This window comes from Oncorhynchus masou, chromosome 23 (genome assembly GCF_036934945.1).
Source record: "Oncorhynchus masou masou isolate Uvic2021 chromosome 23, UVic_Omas_1.1, whole genome shotgun sequence".
Classification (NCBI taxonomy): Eukaryota; Metazoa; Chordata; class Actinopteri; order Salmoniformes; family Salmonidae; genus Oncorhynchus; species Oncorhynchus masou.
In genome coordinates this window covers 1,660,832-1,683,958 of record NC_088234.1, presented here as the reverse complement: position 1 = coordinate 1,683,958, position 23,127 = coordinate 1,660,832, and the positions used below count along the sequence as shown (strand labels likewise).

General features: G+C 44.7%; 1 protein-coding gene across 1 annotated transcript in view; it reads left to right on the top strand.

The window, feature by feature from the left end:
* dlg4b (discs, large homolog 4b (Drosophila)) overlaps positions 1–23,127 on the top strand; it is a 133,456-nt gene that overhangs the window by 58,272 nt on the left and 52,057 nt on the right. The window contains exon 4 of the mRNA XM_064930701.1: positions 14,617–14,772. Coding sequence (XP_064786773.1) covers positions 14,617–14,772 — 156 coding nt within the window. The remainder of the gene's footprint in view (positions 1–14,616; positions 14,773–23,127) is intronic.

The following is a 23,127-nucleotide window of genomic DNA, read 5'->3' as shown; positions in this document are numbered from 1 at the left end:
CTGTATGGTGTTACAGTGGTATTAAAACAGGACTTCGCGTAGCTGTAGCTGGCAGTATAACAGGAAGGCTGTAGGGAGTTACAGTAGTATTATAACAGGACTTACCGTAGCTGTAGCTGGCAGTATAACAGGAAGGCTGTAGGGAGTTACAGTAGTATAATAACAGTACTTACTGTAGCTGTAGTTGGCAGTATAACAGGAAGGCTGTAGGGAGTTACTGTAGTATTATAACAGGACTTAACGTAGCTGTACCTGGCAGTATAACAGGAAGGCTGTAGGGTGTTACAGTAGTATAATAACAGTACTTACCGTAGCTTTAGTTGGCAGTATAACAGGAAGGCTGTAGGTATTTACAGTAGTATTATATCAGGACTTACCGTAGCTGGCAGTATAACAGGAAGGCTGTAGGGTGTTACAGTAGTATTATAACAGGACTTACCATAGCTGTTGCTGGCAGTATAACAGGAAGGCTGTAGGGTGTTACAGTAGTATTATAACAGGACTTACCGTAGCTGTAGCTGGCAGTATAACAGGAAGGCTGTAGGTATTTACAGTAGTATTATATCAGGACTTACCGTAGCTGGCAGTATAACAGGAAGGCTGTAGGGAGTTACAGTAGTATAATAACAGTACTTACTGTAGCTGTAGTTGGCAGTATAACAGGAAGGCTGTAGGGAGTTACTGTAGTATTATAACAGGACTTAACGTAGCTGTAACCTGGCAGTATAACAGGAAGGCTGTAGGGTGTTACAGTAGTATTATATAACAGCTACAGTATACAGGAAGGCTGTAGCAGTAGTATTATAACAGGACTTAGCTGTAGCTGGCAGTATAACAGGAAGGCTGTAGGGTGTTACAGTAGTATTATATCAGGACTTACCGTAGCTGTAGCTGGCAGTATAACAGGAAGGCTGTAGGGTGTTACTGCAGTATTATAACAGGACCTACTGTAGCTGTAGTTGGCAGTATAACAGGAAGGTTGTAGGGAGTTACAGTAGTATTATAACAGGACTTATCGTACCTGGCAGTATAACAGGAAGGCTGTAGGGTGTTACAGTAGTATTATAACAGGACTTACCGTAGCTGTTGCTGGCAGTATAACAGGAAGGCTGTAGGGTGTTACAGTAGTATTATAACAGGACTTACCGTAGCTGTAGCTGGCAGTATAACAGGAAGGCTGTGGAGAAATACAGTAGTATTATAATAGGACCTACTGTAGCTGTAGTTGGCAGTATAACAGGAAGGCTGTAGGGATTTACAGTAGTATTATATCAGGACTTACCGTAGCTGGCAGTATAACAGGAAGGCTGTAGGGAGTTACAGTAGTATTATAACAGGACTTACCGTAGCTGGCAGTATAACAGGAAGGCTGTAGGGATTTACAGTAGTATTATATTAGGACTTACGTAGCTGTTGCTGGCAGTATAACAGGAAGGCTGTAGGGAGTTACGGTAGTATAATAACAGTATTTACCGTAGCTGTAGCTGGTAGTATAACAGGAAGGCTTTAGGGAGTTACAGTAGTATTATACCAGGACTTACCGTAGCTGTAGCTGGCAGTATAACAGGAAGGCTGTTGGGAATTACAGTAATATAATAACAGTACTTACCGTAGCTGGCAGTATAACAGGAAGGCTGTAGGGAGTTACAGTAGTATATTAACAGTACTTACCGCAGCTGTAGTTGGCAGTATAACAGGAATGCTGTCGGGAGTTACAGTAGTATTATAACAGGACTTACCGTAGCTGGCAGTATAACAGGAAGGCTGTAGGGTGTTACAGTAGTATTATATAAGGACTTACCGTAGCTGGCAGTATAACAGGAAGGCTGTAGGGATTTACAGTAGTATTATAACAGGACTTACGTAGCTGTTGCTGGCAGTATAACAGGAAGGCTGTAGGGAGTTACAGTAGTATAATAACAGTATTTACCGTAGCTGTAGCTGGCAGTATAACAGGAAGGCTGTAGGGAGTTACAGTAGTATAATAACAGTACTTACTGTAGCTGTAGTTGGCAGTATAACAGGAAGGCTGTAGGGAGTTACTGTAGTATTATAACAGGACTTAACGTAGCTGTACCTGGCAGTATAACAGGAAGGCTGTAGGGTGTTACAGTAGTATAATAACAGTACTTACCGTAGCTTTAGTTGGCAGTATAACAGGAAGGCTGTAGGTATTTACAGTAGTATTATATCAGGACTTACCGTAGCTGGCAGTATAACAGGAAGGCTGTAGGGTGTTACAGTAGTATTATAACAGGACTTACCGTAGCTGTTGCTGGCAGTATAACAGGAAGGCTGTAGGGTGTTACAGTAGTATTATAACAGGACTTACCGTAGCTGTAGCTGGCAGTATAACAGGAAGGCTGTAGGTATTTACAGTAGTATTATATCAGGACTTACCGTAGCTGGCAGTATAACAGGAAGGCTGTGGAGAAATACAGTAGTATTATAATAGGACCTACTGTAGCTGTAGTTGGCAGTATAACAGGAAGGTTGTAGGGAGTTACAGTAGTATTATAACAGGACTTATCGTACCTGGCAGTATAACAGGAAGGCTGTAGGGAGTTACAGTAGTATTATAACAGGACTTACCGTAGCTGTTGCTGGCAGTATAACAGGAAGGCTGTAGGGAGTTACAGTAGTATTATAATAGGACCTACTGTAGCTGTAGCTGGCAGTATAACAGGAAGGCTGTAGGGAGTTACAGTAGTATTATAACAGGACTTACCGTAGCTGTTGCTGGCAGTATAACAGGAAGGCTGTAGGGAGTTACAGTAGTATTATAATAGGACCTACTGTAGCTGTAGCTGGCAGTATAACAGGAAGGCTGTAGGGAGTTACAGTAGTATTATAACAGGACTTACCGTAGCTGGCAGTATAACAGGAAGGCTGTAGGGAGTTACAGTAGTATAATAACAGGACTTACCGTAGCTGGCAGTATAACAGGAAGGCTGTAGGGAGTTACAGTAGTATAATAACAGGACTTACCGTAGCTGGCAGTATTACAGGAAGGCTGTAGGGAGTTACAGTAGTATAATAACAGGACTTACCGTAGCTGGCAGTATAACAGGAAGGCTGTAGGGAGTTACAGTAGTATAATAACAGGACTTACCGTAGCTGGCAGTATTACAGGAAGGCTGTAGGGAGTTACAGTAGTATAATAACAGTACTTACCGTAGCTGGCAGTATAACAGGAAGGCTGTAGGGAGTTACAGTAGTATATAACAGGACTTACCGTAGCTGGCAGTATAACAGGAAGGCTGTAGGGAGTTACAGTAGTATTATAACAGTACTTACCGTAGCTGGCAGTATAACAGGAAGGCTGTAGGGAGTTACAGTAGTATAATAACAGGACTTACCGTAGCTGGCAGTATAACAGGAAGGCTGTAGGGAGTTACAGTAGTATTATAACAGGACTTACCGTAGCTGGCAGTATAACAGGAAGGCTGTAGGGAGTTACAGTAGTATAATAACAGGACTTACCGTAGCTGGCAGTATAACAGGAAGGCTGTAGGGAGTTACAGTAGTATAATAACAGGACTTACCGTAGCTGGCAGTATAACAGGAAGGCTGTAGGGAGTTACAGTAGTATAATAACAGGACTTACCGTAGCTGGCAGTATAACAGGAAGGCTGTAGGGAGTTACAGTAGTATAATAACAGGACTTACCGTAGCTGTTGCTGGCAGTATAACAGGAAGGCTGTAGGGAGTTACAGTAGTATTATATCAGGACTTACCGTAGCTGTTGCTGGCAGTATAACAGGAAGGCTGTAGGGAGTTACAGTAGTATTATAATAGGACCTACTGTAGCTGTAGTTGGCAGTATAACAGGAAGGCTGTAGGGAGTTACAGTAGTATAATAACAGGACTTACTGTAGCTGGCAGTATTACAGGAAGGCTGTAGGGAGTTACAGTAGTATTATAACAGGACTTACCGTAGCTGGCAGTATTACAGGAAGGCTGTAGGGTGTTACAGTAGTATTATAACAGGACTTACTGTAGCTGGCAGTATAACAGGAAGGCTGTAGGGAGTTACAGTAGTATAATAACAGGACTTACCGTAGCTGGCAGTATAACAGGAAGGCTGTAGGGAGTTACAGTAGTATAATAACAGGACTTACCGTAGCTGGCAGTATAACAGGAAGGCTGTAGGGAGTTACAGTAGTATTATAACAGGACTTACCGTAGCTGGCAGTATAACAGGAAGGCTGTAGGGAGTTACAGTAGTATAATAACAGGACTTACCGTAGCTGGCAGTATAACAGGAAGGCTGTAGGGAGTTACAGTAGTATAATAACAGGACTTACCGTAGCTGGCAGTATAACAGGAAGGCTGTAGGGAGTTACAGTAGTATTATAACAGGACTTACTGTAGCTGGCAGTATAACAGGAAGGCTGTAGGGAGTTACAGTAGTATAATAACAGGACTTACCGTAGCTGGCAGTATAACAGGAAGGCTGTAGGGAGTTACAGTAGTATAATAACAGGACTTACCGTAGCTGGCAGTATAACAGGAAGGCTGTAGGGAGTTACAGTAGTATAATAACAGGATTTACCGTAGCTGGCAGTATAACAGGAAGGCTGTAGGGTGTTACAGTAGTATTATAACAGGACTTACCGTAGCTGTAGTTGGCAGTATAACAGGAAGGCTGTAGGGAGTTACAGTAGTATTATATCAGGACTTACCGTAGCTGTTGCTGGCAGTATAACAGGAAGGCTGTAGGGAGTTACAGTAGTATTATATCAGGACTTACCGTAGCTGTTGCTGGCAGTATAACAGGAAGGCTGTAGGGAGTTACAGTAGTATTATAATAGGACCTACTGTAGCTGTAGTTGGCAGTATAACAGGAAGGCTGTAGGGAGTTACAGTAGTATAATAACAGGACTTACTGTAGCTGGCAGTATTACAGGAAGGCTGTAGGGAGTTACAGTAGTATTATAACAGGACTTACCAGTAGCTGGTAGTATTATAACAGGACTTATTAGCTGGCAGTATAACAGGAAGGCTGTAGGGTCAGTTACAGTAGTATTATAACAGGACTTACTGTAGCTGGCAGTATAACAGGAAGGCTGTAGGGAGTTACAGTAGTATAATAACAGGACTTACCGTAGCTGGCAGTATAACAGGAAGGCTGTAGGGAGTTACAGTAGTATAATAACAGGACTTACCGTAGCTGGCAGTATAACAGGAAGGCTGTAGGGAGTTACAGTAGTATAATAACAGGACTTACCGTAGCTGGCAGTATAACAGGAAGGCTGTAGGGAGTTACAGTAGTATAATAACAGGACTTACCGTAGCTGGCAGTATAACAGGAAGGCTGTAGGGTGTTACAGTATTATTATAACAGGACTTACCGTAGCTGGCAGTATAACAGGAAGGCTGTAGGGAGTTACAGTAGTATAATAACAGGACTTACCGTAGCTGGCAGTATAACAGGAAGGCTGTAGGGAGTTACAGTAGTATTATAACAGGACTTACTGTAGCTGGCAGTATAACAGGAAGGCTGTAGGGAGTTACAGTAGTATAATAACAGGACTTACCGTAGCTGGCAGTATAACAGGAAGGCTGTAGGGAGTTACAGTAGTATTATAACAGGACTTACCGTAGCTGGCAGTATAACAGGAAGGCTGTAGGGAGTTACAGTAGTATTATAACAGGACTTACCGTAGCTGGCAGTATAACAGGAAGGCTGTAGGGAGTTACAGTATTATTATAACAGGACTTACTGTAGCTGGCAGTATTACAGGAAGGCTGTAGGGAGTTACAGTAGTATTATAACAGGACTTACCGTAGCTGGCAGTATAACAGGAAGGCTGTAGGGAGTTACAGTATTATTATAACAGGACTTACTGTAGCTGGCAGTATAACAGGAAGGCTGTAGGGAGTTACAGTAGTATTATAACAGGACTTACCGTAGCTGGCAGTATAACAGGAAGGCTGTAGGGAGTTACAGTAGTATTATAACAGGACTTACTGTAGCTGGCAGTATAACAGGAAGGCTGTAGGGAGTTACAGTAGTATAATAACAGGACTTACCGTAGCTGGCAGTATAACAGGAAGGCTGTAGGGATTTACAGTAGTATTATAATAGGACCTACTGTAGCTGTAGCTGGCAGTATAACAGGAAGGCTGTAGGGAGTTACAGTAGTATAATAACAGGACTTACTGTAGCTGGCAGTATTACAGGAAGGCTGTAGGGAGTTACAGTAATATTATAACAGGACTTACTGTAGCTGGCAGTATTACAGGAAGGCTGTAGGGAGTTACAGTAATATTATAACAGGACTTACTGTAGCTGGCAGTATTACAGGAAGGCTTTAGGGTGTTACAGTAGTATTATAACAGGACTTACTGTAGCTGTCAGTATTACAGGAAGGCTGTAGGGTGTTACAGTAATATTATAACAGGACTTACTGTAGCTGGCAGTATTACAGGAAGGCTGTTGGGAGATACTGTGGTGTTAAAGAGGTAATGATTCCCACCACCAGGGAGAGACACATACATAACAGTCTCTGCCACAGTTTCTCTGTGTATGTTCTCTGTGTGTGTCTCAATTAATTCCTGACTTTTGATTCTGTAATGCAAGAGAAGACATTTACAACAGGAAGGAAAATAAAGAGATAAAGGAAAGAGAGAGAGAGAGAGGAAAGAGAGGAACGAGGGAGTGAGAGAGAGAGAGGAAAAAGGGATAGAAGGAGACTGAGAGAAAAGAGGGAGAGAGAGAATTGGGACAGTCTGTAGCTAGATGACCTTCAGTCTAGGGAAAAGCTAGAGAAGGAGGGACCATAGAAGAGAGAGAGATGGTAAGAGTGATGCTGCTTTCCTTTTAACTGCATGGGTTTGTGTGTGTTTGTGCATCATGTTTGCACATCGTGTGTGTGTCTGCATAATGTGTGTGTGTGTGTGTGTGTGTCTCTGCATGTATGTGTGTGAGAGGGGGTTAATACCCCTTCTCCCATCCTCTCTTTCATTTTTCTCTCTACCTTTCATTCCGCACCACATCGCTCATTTCCTGCTGGATTCAGCTGTGTGTGTACTACTAGCTTTACGGTAACATTCTGTACTACTAGCTTTACGGTAACATCATGTACTACTAGCTTTACGGTAACATCATGTACCACTAGCTTTACGGTAACATCATGTACTACTAGCTTTACATTAACAGTCTGTAATACTAGCGTTACGGTAACATCATGTACCACTAGCTTTCGGTAACATCATGTACCACTAGCATTAAGGTAACATCATGTACTACTAGCTTTACGGTAACATTATGTACCACTAGCTTTACTGTAACATTATGTACTACTGGCTTTACGGTAACATTATGTACTACTAGCTTTTGGTAACATCATGCACCACTAGCGTTAAGGTAACATCATGTACTACTAGCTTTACAGTAATATCATGTACTACTAGCTTTACGGTAACATCATGTACTACTAGCTTTACGGTAACATCATGTACCACTAGCTTTACGGTAACATCATGTACTACTAGCTTTACGTTAACATTATGACTTACTAGCGTTAAGGTAACATCATGTACTACTAGCTTTACGGTAACATTATGTACCACTAGCTTTACGGTAACATTATGTACTACTGGCTTTACGGTAACATTATGTACTACTAGCTTTACGGTAACATCATGTACTACTAGCTTTACAGTAACATCATGTACTACTAGCTATACGGTAACATTCTGTACTACTAGCTAAACTGTAACCTCATGTACTACTAGCTTTATGGTAACATCATGTACTACTAGCTTTACGGTAACATCATGTACTACTAGCTTAATATTAACAGTCTGTAATACTAGCTTTACAGTAACATTATGTACTACTAGCTAAACTGTAACATCATGTACTGCTAGCTTTACATTAACAGTCTGTACTACTAGCTTTACAGTAACATTATGTACTACTAGCTAAACTGTAACATCATGTACTGCTAGCTTTACATTAACAGTCTGTACTACTAGCTTTACGGTGACATCATGTACTAATATCTCTACATTAACCGTCTGTACTACTTGCTTTACATTAACAGTCTGTACTACTAGCTTTACAGTAACATTATGTACTACTAGCTAAACTGTAACATCATGTACTGCTAGCTTTACATTAACAGTCTGTACTACTAGCTTTACAGTAACATTATGTACTACTAGCTAAACTCTAACATCATGTACTGCTAGCTTTACATTAACAGTCTGTACTACTAGCTTTACAGTAACATTATGTACTACTAGCTAAACTGTAACATCATGTACTACTAACTTTACATTAACAGTCTGTCCTACTAGCTTTACGGTAACATCATGTACTAATATCTCTACATTAACCGTCTGTACTACTTGCTTTATATTAACAGTCTGTACTGCTATCTTTACATTCTGTACTGCTAGCTTTACGGTAATATCATGTACTACTAGCTTTACGGTAACATCGTGTACTACTAACTTTACATTAACAGTCTGTACTGCTAGCTTTACAGTAACAGTCTGTCCTACTAGCTTTACGGTGACATCATGTACTAATATCTCTACATTAACCGTCTGTACTACTTGCTTTATATTAACAGTCTGTACTGCTATCTTTACATTCTGTACTGCTAGCTTTACGGTAATATCATGTACTACTAGCTTTACGGTAACATCTTGTACTCCTAGCGTTACGGTAACATCATGTACCACTAGCTTTACGGTAACATCATGTGCTACTAGCTTTACATTAACAGTCTGTAATACTAGCGTTACGGTAACATCATGTACCACTAGCTTTACGGTAACATCATGTACTACTAGCTCCAACGATGGGCCACAGTCCGGAACCTCCAACGACTGTAGTCCTACTGTAGTCCTGCTCCTCAGTGATCTGGGCCATTATGACAGTTGTACTGTAGTCCTGCTCCTCAGTGTTCTAGGCCATTATGACAGTTGTACTGTAGTTCTGCTCCTCAGTGTTCTAGGCCATTATGATAGTTGTACTGTAGTTCTGCTCCTCAGTGTTCTAGGCCATTATGACAGTTGTACTGTAGTTCTGCTCCTCAGTGTTCTAGGCCATTATGACAGTTGTACTGTAGTTCTGCTCCTCAGTGTTCGGGGCCATTATGACAGTTGTACTGTAGTTCTGCTCCTCAGTGTTCGGGGCCATTATGACAGTTGTACTGTAGTTCTGCTCCTCAGTGTTCTAGGCCATTATGTTAGTTGTACTGTAGTTCTGCTCCTCAGTGTTCTAGGCCATTATGACAGTTGTACTGTAGTTCTGCTCCTCAGTGTTCTAGGCCATTATGACAGTTGTACTGTAGTTCTGCTCCTCAGTGTTCAAGGCCATTATGACAGTTGTACTGTAGTTCTGCTCCTCAGTGTTCTAGGCCATTATGACAGTTGTACTGGAGTTCTGCTCCTCAGTGTTCTAGGCAATTATGACAGTTGTATTGTAGTTCTGCTCCTCAGTGTTCTAGGCCATTATGTTAGTTGTACTGTAGTTCTGCCCCTCAGTGTTCTAGGCCATTATGTTAGTTGTACTGTAGTTCTGCTCCTCAGTGTTCGGGGCCATTATGACAGTTGTACTGTAGTTCTGCTCCTCAGTGTTCTAGGCCATTATGTTAGTTGTACTGTAGTTCTGCTCCTCAGTGTTCGGGGCCATTATGACAGTTGTACTGTAGTTCTGCTCCTCAGTGTTCTAGGCCATTATGACAGTTGTACTGTAGTTCTGCTCCTCAGTGTTCGGGGCCATTATGACAGTTGTACTGTAGTTCTGCTCCTCAGTGTTCTAGGCCATTATGACAGTTGTACTGTAGTTCTGCTCCTCAGTGTTCTAGGCCATTATGACAGTTGTACTGTAGTTCTGCTCCTCAGTGTTCGGGGCCATTATGACAGTTGTACTGTAGTTCTGCTCCTCAGTGTTCTAGGCCATTATGACAGTTGTACTGTAGTTCTGCTCCTCAGTGTTCTAGGCCATTATGACAGTTGTACTGTAGTTCTGCTCCTCAGTGTTCTAGGCCATTATGACAGTTGTACTGTAGTTCTGCTCCTCAGTGTTCTAGGCCATTATGACAGTTGTACTGTAGTTCTGCTCCTCAGTGTTCTAGGCCATTATGACAGTTGTACTGTAGTTCTGCTCCTCAGTGTTCTAGGCCATTATGACAGTTGTACTGTAGTTCTGCTCCTCAGTGTTCTAGGCCATTATGACAGTTGTACTGTAGTTCTGCTCCTCAGTGTTCGGGGCCATTATGACAGTTGTACTGTAGTTCTGCTCCTCAGTGTTCTAGGCCATTATGTTAGTTGTACTGTAGTTCTGCTCCTCAGTGTTCTAGGCCATTATGACAGTTGTACTGTAGTTCTGCTCCTCAGTGTTCTAGGCCATTATGTTAGTTGTACTGTAGTTCTGCTCCTCAGTGTTCTAGGCCATTATGACAGTTGTGCTGTAGTTCTGCTCCTCAGTGTTCCAGGCCATTATGACAGTTGTACTGTAGTTCTGCTCCTCAGTGTTCTAGGCCATTATGACAGTTGTACTGTAGTTCTGCTCCTCAGTGTTCAAGGACATTATGACAGTTGTACTGTAGTTCTGCTCCTCAGTGTTCGGGGCCATTATGACAGTTGTATTGTAGTTCTGCTCCTCAGTGTTCTAGGCCATTATGACAGTTGTACTGTAGTTCTGCTCCTCAGTGTTCTAGGCCATTATGACAGTTGTACTGTAGTTCTGCTCCTCAGTGTTCTAGGCCATTATGACAGTTGTACTGTAGTTCTGCTCCTCAGTGTTCTAGGCCATTATGACAGTTGTGCTGTAGTTCTGCTCCTCAGTGTTCTAGGCCATTATGTTAGTTGTACTGTAGTTCTGCTCCTCAGTGTTCTAGGCCATTATGACAGTTGTACTGTAGTTCTGCTCCTCAGTGTTCTAGGCCATTATGACAGTTGTATTGTAGTTCTGCTCCTCAGTGTTCTAGGCCATTATGACAGTTGTATTGTAGTTCTGCTCCTCAGTGTTCGGGGCCATTGTGACAGTTGTACTGTAGTTCTGCTCCTCAGTGTTCGGGGCCATTATGACAGTTGTGCTGTAGTTCTGCTCCTCAGTGTTCGGGGCCATTATGACAGTTGTACTGTAGTTCTGCTCCTCAGTGTTCGGGGCCATTATGACAGTTGTGCTGTAGTTCTGCTCCTCAGTGTTTGGGGCCATTATGACAGTTGTATTGTAGTTCTGCTCCTCAGTGTTCGGGGCCATTATGACAGTTGTACTGTAGTTCTGCTCCTCAGTGTTCGGTGCCATTATGACAGTTGTACTGTAGTTCTGCTCCTCAGTGTTTAGGCCATTATGACAGTTGTACTGTAGTTCTGCTCCTCAGTGTTCTAGGCCATTATGACAGTTGTATTGTAGTTCTGCTCCTCAGTGTTCGGGGCCATTATGACAGTTGTACTGTAGTTCTGCTCCTCAGTGTTCTAGGCCATTATGTTAGTTGTACTGTAGTTCTGCTCCTCAGTGTTCTAGGCCATTATGACAGTTGTACTGTAGTTCTGCTCCTCAGTGTTCGGGGCCATTATGACAGTTGTACTGTAGTTCTGCTCCTCAGTGTTCGGTGCCATTATGACAGTTGTACTGTAGTTCTGCTCCTCAGTGTTCGGGGCCATTATGACATCACATCATTATGTCTTCATCTCTCCCTGATTCTCTCTCTGTTCTCTACCTGTCATTCATTCCCCTCATTCTCAATGAGTCTCTCTCCCCTCCTCTTCTTTAACTCTCATTATATTGTTCTATCCCCTCCGGTATCACAGTATCAGTCAGTTACCTACAGGGGTGATGATACTTCACTCTGGCCCAGTGTTACCTACGGTGTGATGATGCTTCAGTGTTCTGGCCTAGATACCTACAGTGGGGTGATGATGACAGTTCACTCTGGCCCTAGATACCTACAGGGGTTATGATACTTCACTGTAGTTCTGGCCCTCAGATACCTACAGGGGTGATGATACTTCACTCTGGCCCTAGATACCTACAGGGGTGATGATACTTCACTCTGGCCCTAGATACCTACAGGGGTGATGATACTTCACTCTGGCCCTAGATACCTACAGGGGTGATGATACTTCACTCTGGCCCTAGATACCTACAGGGGTGATGATACTTCACTCTGGCCCTAGATACCTGACAGGGGTGATGATACTTCTGCTCTGGCCCTAGATACCTACAGGGGTGATGATTCTTCCTCTGGCCCTATATACCTACAGGGGTGATGATACTTCACTCTGGCCCTCAGATACCTACAGGGGTGATGATACTTCACTCTGGCCCTAGATACCTACAGGGGTGATGATACTTCACTCTGGCCCTAGATACCTACAGGGGTGATGATACTTCACTCTGGCCCTAGATACCTACAGAGGGAAAGATACTTCACTCTGGCCCTAGATACCTACAGATGTGAAGATTCCTCACTTTGGGCCTAGATACCTACAGGGGTGAAGATACTTTACTTTGGGCCTAGATACCTACAGAGGGAAAGATACTTTACTTTGGGCCTAGATACCTACAGAGCTGAAGATACTTTACTTTGGGCCTAGATACCTACAAGAAAAATGGCAGAGCTTTCTCTTTCTCTCTATTTCTTTCTCTCTCTCCTCTCTCTTTCGTTCTCTCTGCTCTCAGTGTTCTAGGCCATTATGACAGTTGTTTTCTCTGCCCTCAGTGTTCATCCCCTCTCTTCTGTGTCATCCTCTCTCTCTCTTAGTTCTCTCTCAGTGTTCTAGGCCATTATGACAGTTGTCTCAGTTCTGCTCCTCAGTGTTCTCATTATCTTTCTCTTTCTCCTCTCTCAGTGTTCTAGGCCATTATGTCCCCTCTCTCAGTTCTGCTCCTCAGTCTTCTCTTCTATCAGTTTCTGTAGTTCATCCTCAGTGTTCTCTCTATCTTCTCTCTCCCTTCTCTCCTCAGTGTTCGCCCTCTCTTCTCTATCTCTCCTCAGTGTTCTCTCTGACAGTTGTCTCAGTTCTGCTCCTCAGTGTTCTAGGCTCTTATGACAGTTGTCTGTAGTTCTGCTCCCTCAGTCTCATCACCCTCTCAGTTGTCTCTAGTTCTCTCCTCTTATCCTATGACAGTTGTCTCTCTTCTCTCCCTTCTCTCATCAGTTGCCCTCTCCTCTCTCTCTTATCCTGTACTCTATCTCTCCTCAGTGTTCGGGGCCATTCTCTTCTCTCTCTCTCTCCTCTGTTTCATTATCCCTTCTCTCATCGCCCTCTCTTCGTTCTCTCTCTCTAGTTCTCTCCCAGTTTCTCATTCGCATCCTCTCTTGTCTATCTCTCTCTATCTTCTCTCTCCTTCTCTCATTCACCCTCTCATTCTCTAGTCTCTCTCTATCTTCTCTCTCCCTTCTCTCATCACCCTCTCTTCTCTATCTCTACCTCAGGGGTGATATCTTCTCTCTCCCTAGATCTCTCATGATGATACTTCCTCTCTTCTCTATCTCTCTCATCTCTCTAGATACCTACAGGGGTGATCATCCCTTCACTCTCTCTTATACCTACAGGGGTGATGATCTTCACTCTGGCCCTAGATACCTCTCATCACTTCCTCTGGCCCTAGATACCTCAGGGGTGATGATCTTCACTCTGGCTCTAGATACCTCTCTCTCTCTCTTCTCTCCCTTCTCTCATCGCCCTTCTCTCTCTCTAGATACCTACAGGGGTGATATCTCTCTGGCCCTAGATACCTACTCTTCTCTCTCTCTCTCTCAGGGGTGATGACCTTCTCTGGCCCCTACAGGGGTCTCTCAGATACCTCGCCCTAGATACCTCTTCTCTCTCTCTCTCTTCTAGATACCCAGGGGTGATGATCTCACTCGCCCTCTCTTCTCTATCTCTCTCTATCTTCACTCTGGCCCTAGATCTCTCAGATGTCACCCTCTCTTTCTATCTCTCTGAAGATCTTCTCTCTGGGCCTTCTCTCATCACCCTCTCTTCTCTATCTCTCTCTATCTTCTCTCTCCCTTCTCTCATCACCCTCTCTTCTCTATCTCTCTCTATCTTCTCTCTCCCTTCTCTCATCGCCCTCTCTTCTCTATCTCTCTCTCTCATCCCTCTCTCTCTCTTATCCTCTCTCTATCTTCTCTCTCCCCTCTCTCATCACCCTCTCTTCTCTATCTCTCTCTATCTTCTCTCCCCTCTCTCATCGCCCTCTCTCCTCTCTCCCCTCTCTCATCACCCTCTCTTCTCTATCTCTCTCTATCTCCTCTCTCCCTTCTCTCATCGCCCTCTCCTCTCTCCCTTCTCTCATCCTCTCTCTCTCTCCTCTCTCCCCTCTCTCATCCTCTCTCTCTCTTATCCTCTCTCTATCTCCTCTCTCCCCTCTCTCATCGCCCTCTCTCCTCTCTCCCCTCTCTTATCACCCTCTCTTCTCTATCTCTCTCTATCTCCTCTCTCCCTTCTCTCATCGCCCTCTCCTCTCTCCCTTCTCTCATCCTCTCTCCCCTCTCTCATCCTCTCTCTCTCTCTCTCTCCTCTCTCCCCTCTCTCATCCTCTCTCTCTCTCTCTCTCTATCTCCTCTCTCCCCTCTCTCATCGCCCTCTCTCCTCTCTCCCTTCTCTCATCACCCTCTCTCTCTTCTCTCTCTGTAGAAGTATCGTTACCAGGATGAGGAGACTCCGTCTCTGGACCACAGCCCTGCCCACATGACCTCTAGACGCAGCGGAGAGTTCAACCAATCACAGCTGGACGGATACACACACCTTGCACCCATCACGGTACACACACACACACGTTACACACACATGGTACAGACACACCCACCCTGATATGTGTGTGTCTCTGTAATGTGAGTTATAACAGTGAGTTAGCGCCCCAGTGTGTTGGTAAACATTAACTACGGCTGTGTGTGTTTCAGAACCATGGACAGCTACCAGACAAACAGACCTATATGTGTATGAGAATAAGGGTGGGGGAGGAGGTTGGCTGTGTGTGTATTACCCTGAGGTAGTAAGCACCTCCATCTGCTGAGAGAAAGAGGTAGAGCGAGAGAGAGAAGTAGAGAAAGAGGTAGAGAGGGAGAGAGAGAGGTAGAGAGAGAGAGGGGGGGGGGTAGAGAGAGAGAGAGGTAGAGAGAGCGAGATAGAGAGGGAGAGGTAGAGAGAGAGAGATAGAGAGTGTTAGAGAGAGGTAGAGAGAGAGAGAGAGAGAGGTAGAGAGAGAGGTAGAGAGAGAGAGGTAGAGAGAGACAGATGTAGAGAGAGAGAGGTAGAGAGAGACAGATGTAGAGAGAGAGAGGTAGAGAGAGACAGATGTAGAGAGAGAGAGGTAGAGAGAGAGGTAGAGAGAGAGAGGTAGAGAGAGACAGATGTAGAGAGAGAGGTAGAGAGAGACAGATGTAGAGAGAGAGAGGTAGAGAGAGGTAGAGAGAGAGAGGTAGAGAGAGAGAAAGCGAGGTAGAGAGAGAGCGTTTGAGAGAGAGAGAGAGAGAGAGAGAGAGAAGAATGTGTCTCTTGTAGGAATCTCATGTGTTAATGAATACAGATACACACATAGATACAGATACACACAAACATGAATTAATCTTTTAGCTGAACTATTACCATAGCAACCATGAGGATGTTGGTGAACAGGCAACAGTGCTACTACCCAGTGAGGGTTTCTGGGAGAGAAGGAAAGAGGGAGGAAAAGAAGAGAGAGAAGAGGTGAATGATGGAGAGAACAAAATGGTGACATGTGAAGATGAAGTGACTGCTTCCCACTGAGTGTACGTATGAGCAGTGCATGTGTGTGTGTGTGTGTGTGTGTGTGTGTGTGTGTGTGTGTGTGTGTGTGTGTGTGTGTGTGTGTGTGTGTGTGTGTGTGTGTGTGTGTGTGTGTGTGTGTGTGTGTGTGTGTGTGTGTGTGTGTGTGTGTGTGTGTGTGTGTGTGTGTGTGTGTGTGTGTGTGCGCCCAGCAAACCAAAATTGGTTCTGTGAAAGTTACAAGAACATCCGTTAGGTCATAAAACAAAAACCGTTCAGTCGTGGTGAGGATTATATGATTTTTGTTTAAAACATTTGCCTGAACGTTCCTAGAACACATGTAATCTGTTCTTTAATGGTTCCCAGAACGTCTCATTAGGTTGTGGGAACAGTCTGGTGAGAACGATGTGGGTACATCACAAAATATATGTTCCCAAAACACAAAAACTGACCAATTGTGACGATAATTCTACAAGGTTTATTTTAGGATGCAAAAAACATTCAGTTTATGTTACCTTAGAACACATTTAATCTGTACTATAAAGGTTCCCAGAACATCTTTAATCTGTTCTATAAAGGTTCCCAGAACACATTTAATCTGTTCTATAACGGTTCCCAGAACACCTTTAATCTGTTCTATAACGGTTCCCAGAACACCTTTAATCTGTACTATAAAGGTTCCCAGAACATCTTTAATCTGTTCTATAAAGGTTCCCAGAATGTTTCATTAGGTTGAACCCGGTCTCAGGCTTGGATAACCCTGAAGGCCCCTTTGGTCTCCACACAGTTGGTTAAAGTTGCTGTTAGTTGTTATACACCCTTTATGTAGAACAACTTCTAGAGCTGAAATTAGATGTTCTGGTCCCTCGTGGTTGTGTTTTGTCATGTTGAATATTATATGTGTTAGATGTATGCAGGTCTCATCTTTAGGTTAAAAAAAATATATAAATATATATATATAAAACATGTAATTCGGTTGTTGGAACACTGTTGGTACATTAATATGTTGAAAAATATGTTGTGTATATTTGTAATGTTTTCAAAATGATATAATTGCCTTAATTTTGCTGGACCCCAAGAGGACAGGAGGATACCCAGTCAGTTGTACAACTGAATGCATTCAAAGAGTAGCAGCAGCTAACGGAGATCCGTAATGAATACAAATTATAATTATAATAAATACTGTAGGTTCCCCAAACACAAAAATGTTCTTGAAATGTTCTCAGGACCTCCAAGACAAAGTTAGATGTTTATTATGTGAACATCAATGGAATATTTTGTGAAACATAAACTGAACTTCGTTAAAAACGTACTTATTTCATTCTTACATTATTAAGAGAATGGCATGTGGAACCTAACTTAAATATTGTACCCACACTGTTCCCACAGCCTAATTACAAGTTATGGGAACCATTAAACAACCACATTTGGTTTGCTGGGAAGACATTAATGGTACATTGTGTTATTACCTGGAAACCTAATGAAAACGTTTGTGGAATGTTCTGAGGTGGTTGATACAGATGATGCACAACATTGTAATGAACGTTAGGGGAACATTCCAAGGGTATTTCATTTGAAACATTTTTGAATGCTCTGGAAATGTTCCAGGTTTGCTGGGTGTGTTGTAGTGAACTGGAGTAATTATTTTGAGAAAATTCAATTAAAGCTGCAGCGTATTCCCCAAGGCTCTTTCTCTCTTTATATATATCACTCTTTCTTTCTCTCTCTCTCTCTCTCTCTTTCTCTCTCTCTCTCTCTCTCTCTCTCTCTCTCTCTCTCTCTCTCTCTCTCTCTCTCTCTCTCTCTCTCTCTCTCTTTATATATATCACTCTTTCTTTCTCTCTCTCTCTCTCTCTCTCTCTCTCTCTCTCTCTTTCTCTTTATCTCTATCTCATTATTTCTCTCTCTCTTTATCTCTCTGTCTATTTATTCCTCCCCCCTCTATCTCTCTACTATAGAATACTGTATAAGCTGAGTGCTGTAGTGTGTCATGTGGTAGTGCAGAGGTTGGTAGAGAGGTTAACACTGAGTGTGTTAGTGCAGAGTTTAACACTGAGTGCGTTGGTACAGAGGTTAACACTGAGTGTGTGTGTGCAGAGGTTAACACTGAGTGTGTTAGTCCAGATGTTAACACTGAGTGTGTCAGTGCAGAGGTTGGTAGAGAGGTTAACACTGAGTGCGTTGGTACAGAGGTTAACACTGAGTGTGTATGTGCAGAGGTTAACACTGAGTGTGTTGGTACTGAGGTTAACACTGAGTGTGTTAGTGCAGAGGTTGGTAGAGAGGTTAACACTGAGTGTGTTAGTGCAGAGGTTGGTACAGAGGTTAACACTGAGTGTGTATGTGCAGAGGTTAACACTGAGTGTGTTGGTACTGAGGTTAACACTGAGTGTGTTAGTGCAGAGGTTGGTACAGAGGTTAACACTGAGTGTGTTAGTGCAGTGGTTGGTACAGAGGTTAACACTGAGTGTGTTAGTACAGAGAGTAACACTGAGTGTGTTAGTGCAGAGGTTAACACTGAGTGTGTTAGTGCAGAGGTTAACACTGAGTGTGTTAGTGCAGAGGTTGGTAGAGAGGTTAACACTGAGTGTGTTAGTGCAGAGGTTAACACTAAGTGTGTTAGTGCAGAGGTTGGTAGAGGTTGGTAACACTGAGTGTGTTAGTGCAGAGGTTAACACTGAGTGTGTTAGTGCAGAGGTTAGCACTGAGTGTGTTAGTGCAGAGGTTAGCACTGAGTGTGTTAGTGCAGATGTTGGTAGTGAAGCTAACACTGAGTGTGTTAGTGCAGAGGTTGGTAGAGAGGTTAACACTGAGTGTGTTAGTGCAGAGGTTAGCACTGAGTGTGTTAGTGCAGATGTTGGTAGTGAAGCTAACACTGAGTGTGTTAGTGCAGAGCTTGGTAGAGAGGTTAACACTGAGTGTGTTGATACAGAGGTTAACACTGAGTGTGTTAGCACAGAGGTTAACACTAAGTGTGTTAGTGCAGAGCTTGGTAGAGAGGTTAACACTGAGGGTGTTAGTGCAGAGGTTAACACTGAGTGTGTTAGTGCAGAGGTTAACACTGAGTGTGTTAGTGCATAGGTTGGTAGAGAAGTTAACACTGAGTGTGTTGGTACAGAGGTTAACACTGAGTGTGTTAGTGCAGAGGTCAACACTAAGTGTGTTAGTGCAGAGGTTGGTAGAGAGGTTAACACTGAGTGTGTTAGTGCAGAGGTTAACACTGAGTGTGTTAGTGCAGAGATTGGTAGAGAGGTTAACACTGAGTGCGTTGGTACAGAGGTTAACACTGAGTGTGTATGTGCAGAGGTTAACACTGAGTGTGTTGGTACTGAGGTTAACACTGAGTGTGTTAGTGCAGAGGTTGGTAGAGAGGTTAACACTGAGTGTGTTAGTGCAGTGGTTGGTACAGAGGTTAACACTGAGTGTGTTAGTACAGAGATTAACACTGAGTGTGTTAGTGCAGAGGTTAACACTGAGTGTGTTAGTGCAGAGGTTAACACTGAGTAATGTTAGTGCAGAGGTTGGTAGAGAGACTAACGTCTTCTCACATTCACTGTTATGATATATTCCTTTATTCCTTCATGTCCTCTCCTCTCCTCCCCCTCTTCTCTCCTCTCTTTGTGTCTGTCTATTATATCAGTGAATTGATTTAATTTTGTCAGAGGCTGTTACAGGGGCTAGGGAAATCCTTCAGAGAGAAAGAGAGGGAGGGGCAGGGCGAGATAGCTTGCTGAGAACTAGAGACTGGGGGGACAGAGAGAAAGCTGACAGAGTGAGGAGAGAGAGAGTGGGGGGACAGAGAGAAAGCTGACAGAGTGAGGAGAGAGACAGTGGGGGGACAGAGAGTTAACAGCTGAGTGTGAGTACAGAGACACTGAGTGGGGACAGAGAGTTAACAGCTGACAGAGTGAGTGAGAGAGAGAGTGGGGGACAGAGAGAAAGCTGACAGAGTGAGGAGAGTTAACAGAGTGGGGGGACAGAGAGAAAGCTGACAGAGTGAGGATAGAGAGAGTGTGGGGGACAGAGAGTTAAAGCTGACAGAGTGAGGAGAGAGAGAGTGGGGGACAGAGAGAAAGCTGACAGAGTGAGGATAGAGAGAGTGGGGGGACAGAGAGAAAGCTGACAGAGTGAGGAGAGAGAGAGTGGGGGGACAGAGAGAAAGCTGACAGAGTGAGGAGAGAGAGAGTGGGGGGACAGAGAGAAAGCTGACAGAGTGAGGATATATTCCTTTATTCCTTCAGTCCTCTCCTCTCCTCCCCCTCTTCTCTCCTCTCTTTGTGGGGGACATTATATGAGTGAATTGATTTAAGAGAGGTGGGGGGCAGATCCTTGAGAGAGAGAGAGAGGGGGGAGACAGAGAAAGCTGACAGCTTGCTGAGGAACTAGAGAGTGGGGGGACAGAGAGAAAGCTGACAGAGTGAGAGAGAGAGAGTGGGGGACAGGGGGGGCAGAGAGAGGAGAGAGAGAGTGGGGGGGGACAGAGTGAGGAGAGAGAGAGTGGGGGGGCAGAGAGAAAGCTGACAGAGTGAGGAGAGAGAGAGTGGGGGGACAGAGAGAGGCAGAGAGAGGAGAGAGAGAGTGGGGGGGGGACAGAGTGAGGAGAGAGAGGGGGGGACAGAGTGAGGAGAGAGAGAGTGGGGGAGACAGAGACAGCTGACAGAGTGAGGAGAGAGAGAGTGGGGGGGGAGGCAGAGAGAGGAGAGAGAGAGTGGGGGGACAGAGTGAGGAGAGAGAGAGTGGGGGGACAGAGAGAAAGCTGACAGAGTGAGGAGAGAGAGAGTGGGGGACAGAGTGAGAGTGAGAGAGAGAGTGGGGGGACAGAGAGAAAGCTGACAGAGTGAGGATAGAGAGAGTGGGGGGGACAGAGAGAAAGCTGACAGAGTGAGGAGAGAGAGAGTGGGGGGGAGGCAGAGAGAGGAGAGAGAGAGTGGGGGGACAGAGTGAGGAGAGAGAGAGTGGGGGGACAGAGAGAAAGCTGACAGAGTGAGGAGAGAGAGAGTGGGGGGACAGAGAGAAAGCTGACAGAGTGAGGGGACAGAGTGAGGACAGAGGGGGGGACAGAGTGAGGGAGAGAGAGTGGGGGAGACAGAGAAAGCTGACAGAGTGAGGAGAGAGAGAGTGGGGGGGAGCTGACAGAGTGAGGAGAGAGAGAGTGGGGGGACAGAGTGAGGGAGAGAGAGAGTGGGGGGGCAGAGAGAAAGCTGACAGAGTGAGGAGAGAGAGAGTGGGGGGGAGCTGACAGAGTGAGGAGAGAGAGAGTGGGGGGCAGAGAGAAAGCTGACAGAGTGAGGAGAGAGAGAGTGGGGGGAGGCAGAGAGAGGAGAGAGAGAGTGGGGGACAGAGTGAGGAGGAGAGAGAGTGGGGGAGACAGAGAAAGCTGACAGAGTGAGGAGAGAGAGAGAGGGGGGGGACAGAGTGAGGAGAGAGAGAGTGGGGGGGGGGCAGAGAGAAAGCTGACAGAGTGAGGAGAGAGAGAGTGGGGGGGCAGAGAGAAAGCTGACAGAGTGAGGAGAGAGAGAGTGGGGGAGGCAGAGTGAGGAGAGAGTGGGGGGACAGAGAGAATGCAGACAGAGTGAGGGAGAGAGAGTGGGGGGGGGGACAGAGTGAGGAGAGAGAGAGTGGGGGGGACAGAGTGAGGGAGAGAGAGAGAGTGGGGGGGCAGAGAGAAAGCTGACAGAGTGAGGAGAGAGAGAGTGGGGGGCAGAGAGAAAGCTGACAGAGTGAGGAGAGAGAGTGGGGGGACAGAGTGAGGAGAGAGTGGGGGGGGACAGGGGGGACAGAGTGAGGAGAGAGAGTGGGGGGGCAGAGAGAAAGCTGACAGAGTGAGGAGAGCGAGAGTGGGGGGGCAGAGAGAAAGCTGACAGAGTGAGGAGAGAGAGAGTGGGGGGGGCAGAGAGAAAGCTGACAGAGTGAGGAGAGCGAGAGTGGGGGGGGGCAGAGAGAAAGCTGACAGAGTGAGGAGAGAGAGAGTGGGGGGGGGGGGGCAGAGAGGAAGATACATCTCAGTGAGCACCAGATGGAGTGGTAACGTGCACAAGATGAGGAGGAGAGGAGAATAAACCGACCGGAATAGAGATGCAGCCTCGCGGACTGATGAACGGCTAAACGGCTGTGTCAGCTGGTGTTGTCCTTACCGGGAGAATCTAACGTTTACATCACGAGTCCGTCCGTTGACAGACACACGGAAGGAATCTTGCGCTGTGAAGGGAATGATTTCGCCTTCTGACTCCTCTCTCCCCGCGGTCGGTAGAGAAGAGGGGAACTGCATCCAGTCACGACCAACCATGGAGCCGGTTACAGTTCAACGGGACTGTTGTTTGTTTGATTGATTGGAGCTGAAACTCCGATCTACTGAACCGACATTAGACCGGCATGGTTCGAGAGAAGAGCATTTTCGACTGAATAGTCTACATGGCTCATGGGACTATTCGGTTTAACGGTTTTTAATTAACGCGGTTTTAATTTTTGGGGACCAATCTGTTCCCTCGTGTATCCTCGATTTCAGCTGAATCGGTAGCGCGCGCAGCGTGTTATTTATGTAATATAGAGGATATATATGAACCTCCCCTGCGCGTGCCTCTCCGGGGTTTGTAAGGTGCTATCTTGGTGAGCTGAGCTGAGCTCGCGGGGCTCCGGTAAGGCTCCGGTAAGGCTCCGGTAGGCGGGATGTTTGTGTCGGTGTGGTACGCTAAGAAGATGGGCCGCCGGTTTATTCAAAACGTCAGGAAGGCCAAGAAACAACGACAGCGGATGATGGTAGGAGTAGGTTTGGACCATATTGTCTATAGGAGGTAGTTAGTTTCTGTTAGAGAAGGTTGATGGTTCAATTCCCGCTCTGACTACTACTTCCCTAAATTACTACTACAAGGCCATTCTACTAATAATCTCTCCCCTTAGCCTTTCTCTCTATCATCTCTCTCCCTTTCTCCATCCTTCCTCTCTCTCTCTCTCTCTCTCTCTCAATTCAATTTCAATTTAAGGGGCTTTATTGACATGGGAAACATATGTTAACATTACCAAAGCAAGTGAAATAGTTAATAAACAAAAGTGAAATAAACTAAAATTAACAGTAGACAATTACAACAATACTGAATGAACATTTATTTTAACTTAATATAATACACCAATATAAATCAAATTAGCCTTAAAATAAATAATGAAACAATTTGGTTTAAGTAATTCAAAAACAAAGTGTTGGAGAAGAAGGTGTGTGCCATGTGCCATGTAAGAAAGCTAACGTTTCAGTTCCTTGCTCAGAACATAAGGACATATGAAAGCTGGTGGTTCCTTTTAACATGAGTCCTCAATATTCCCAGGTAAGAAGTTTTAGGTTGTAGTTATTATAGGAATTATAGGACTCTCTCTATACCATTTGTATTTCATATACCTTTGACTATTGGATGTTCTTATAGGCACTTT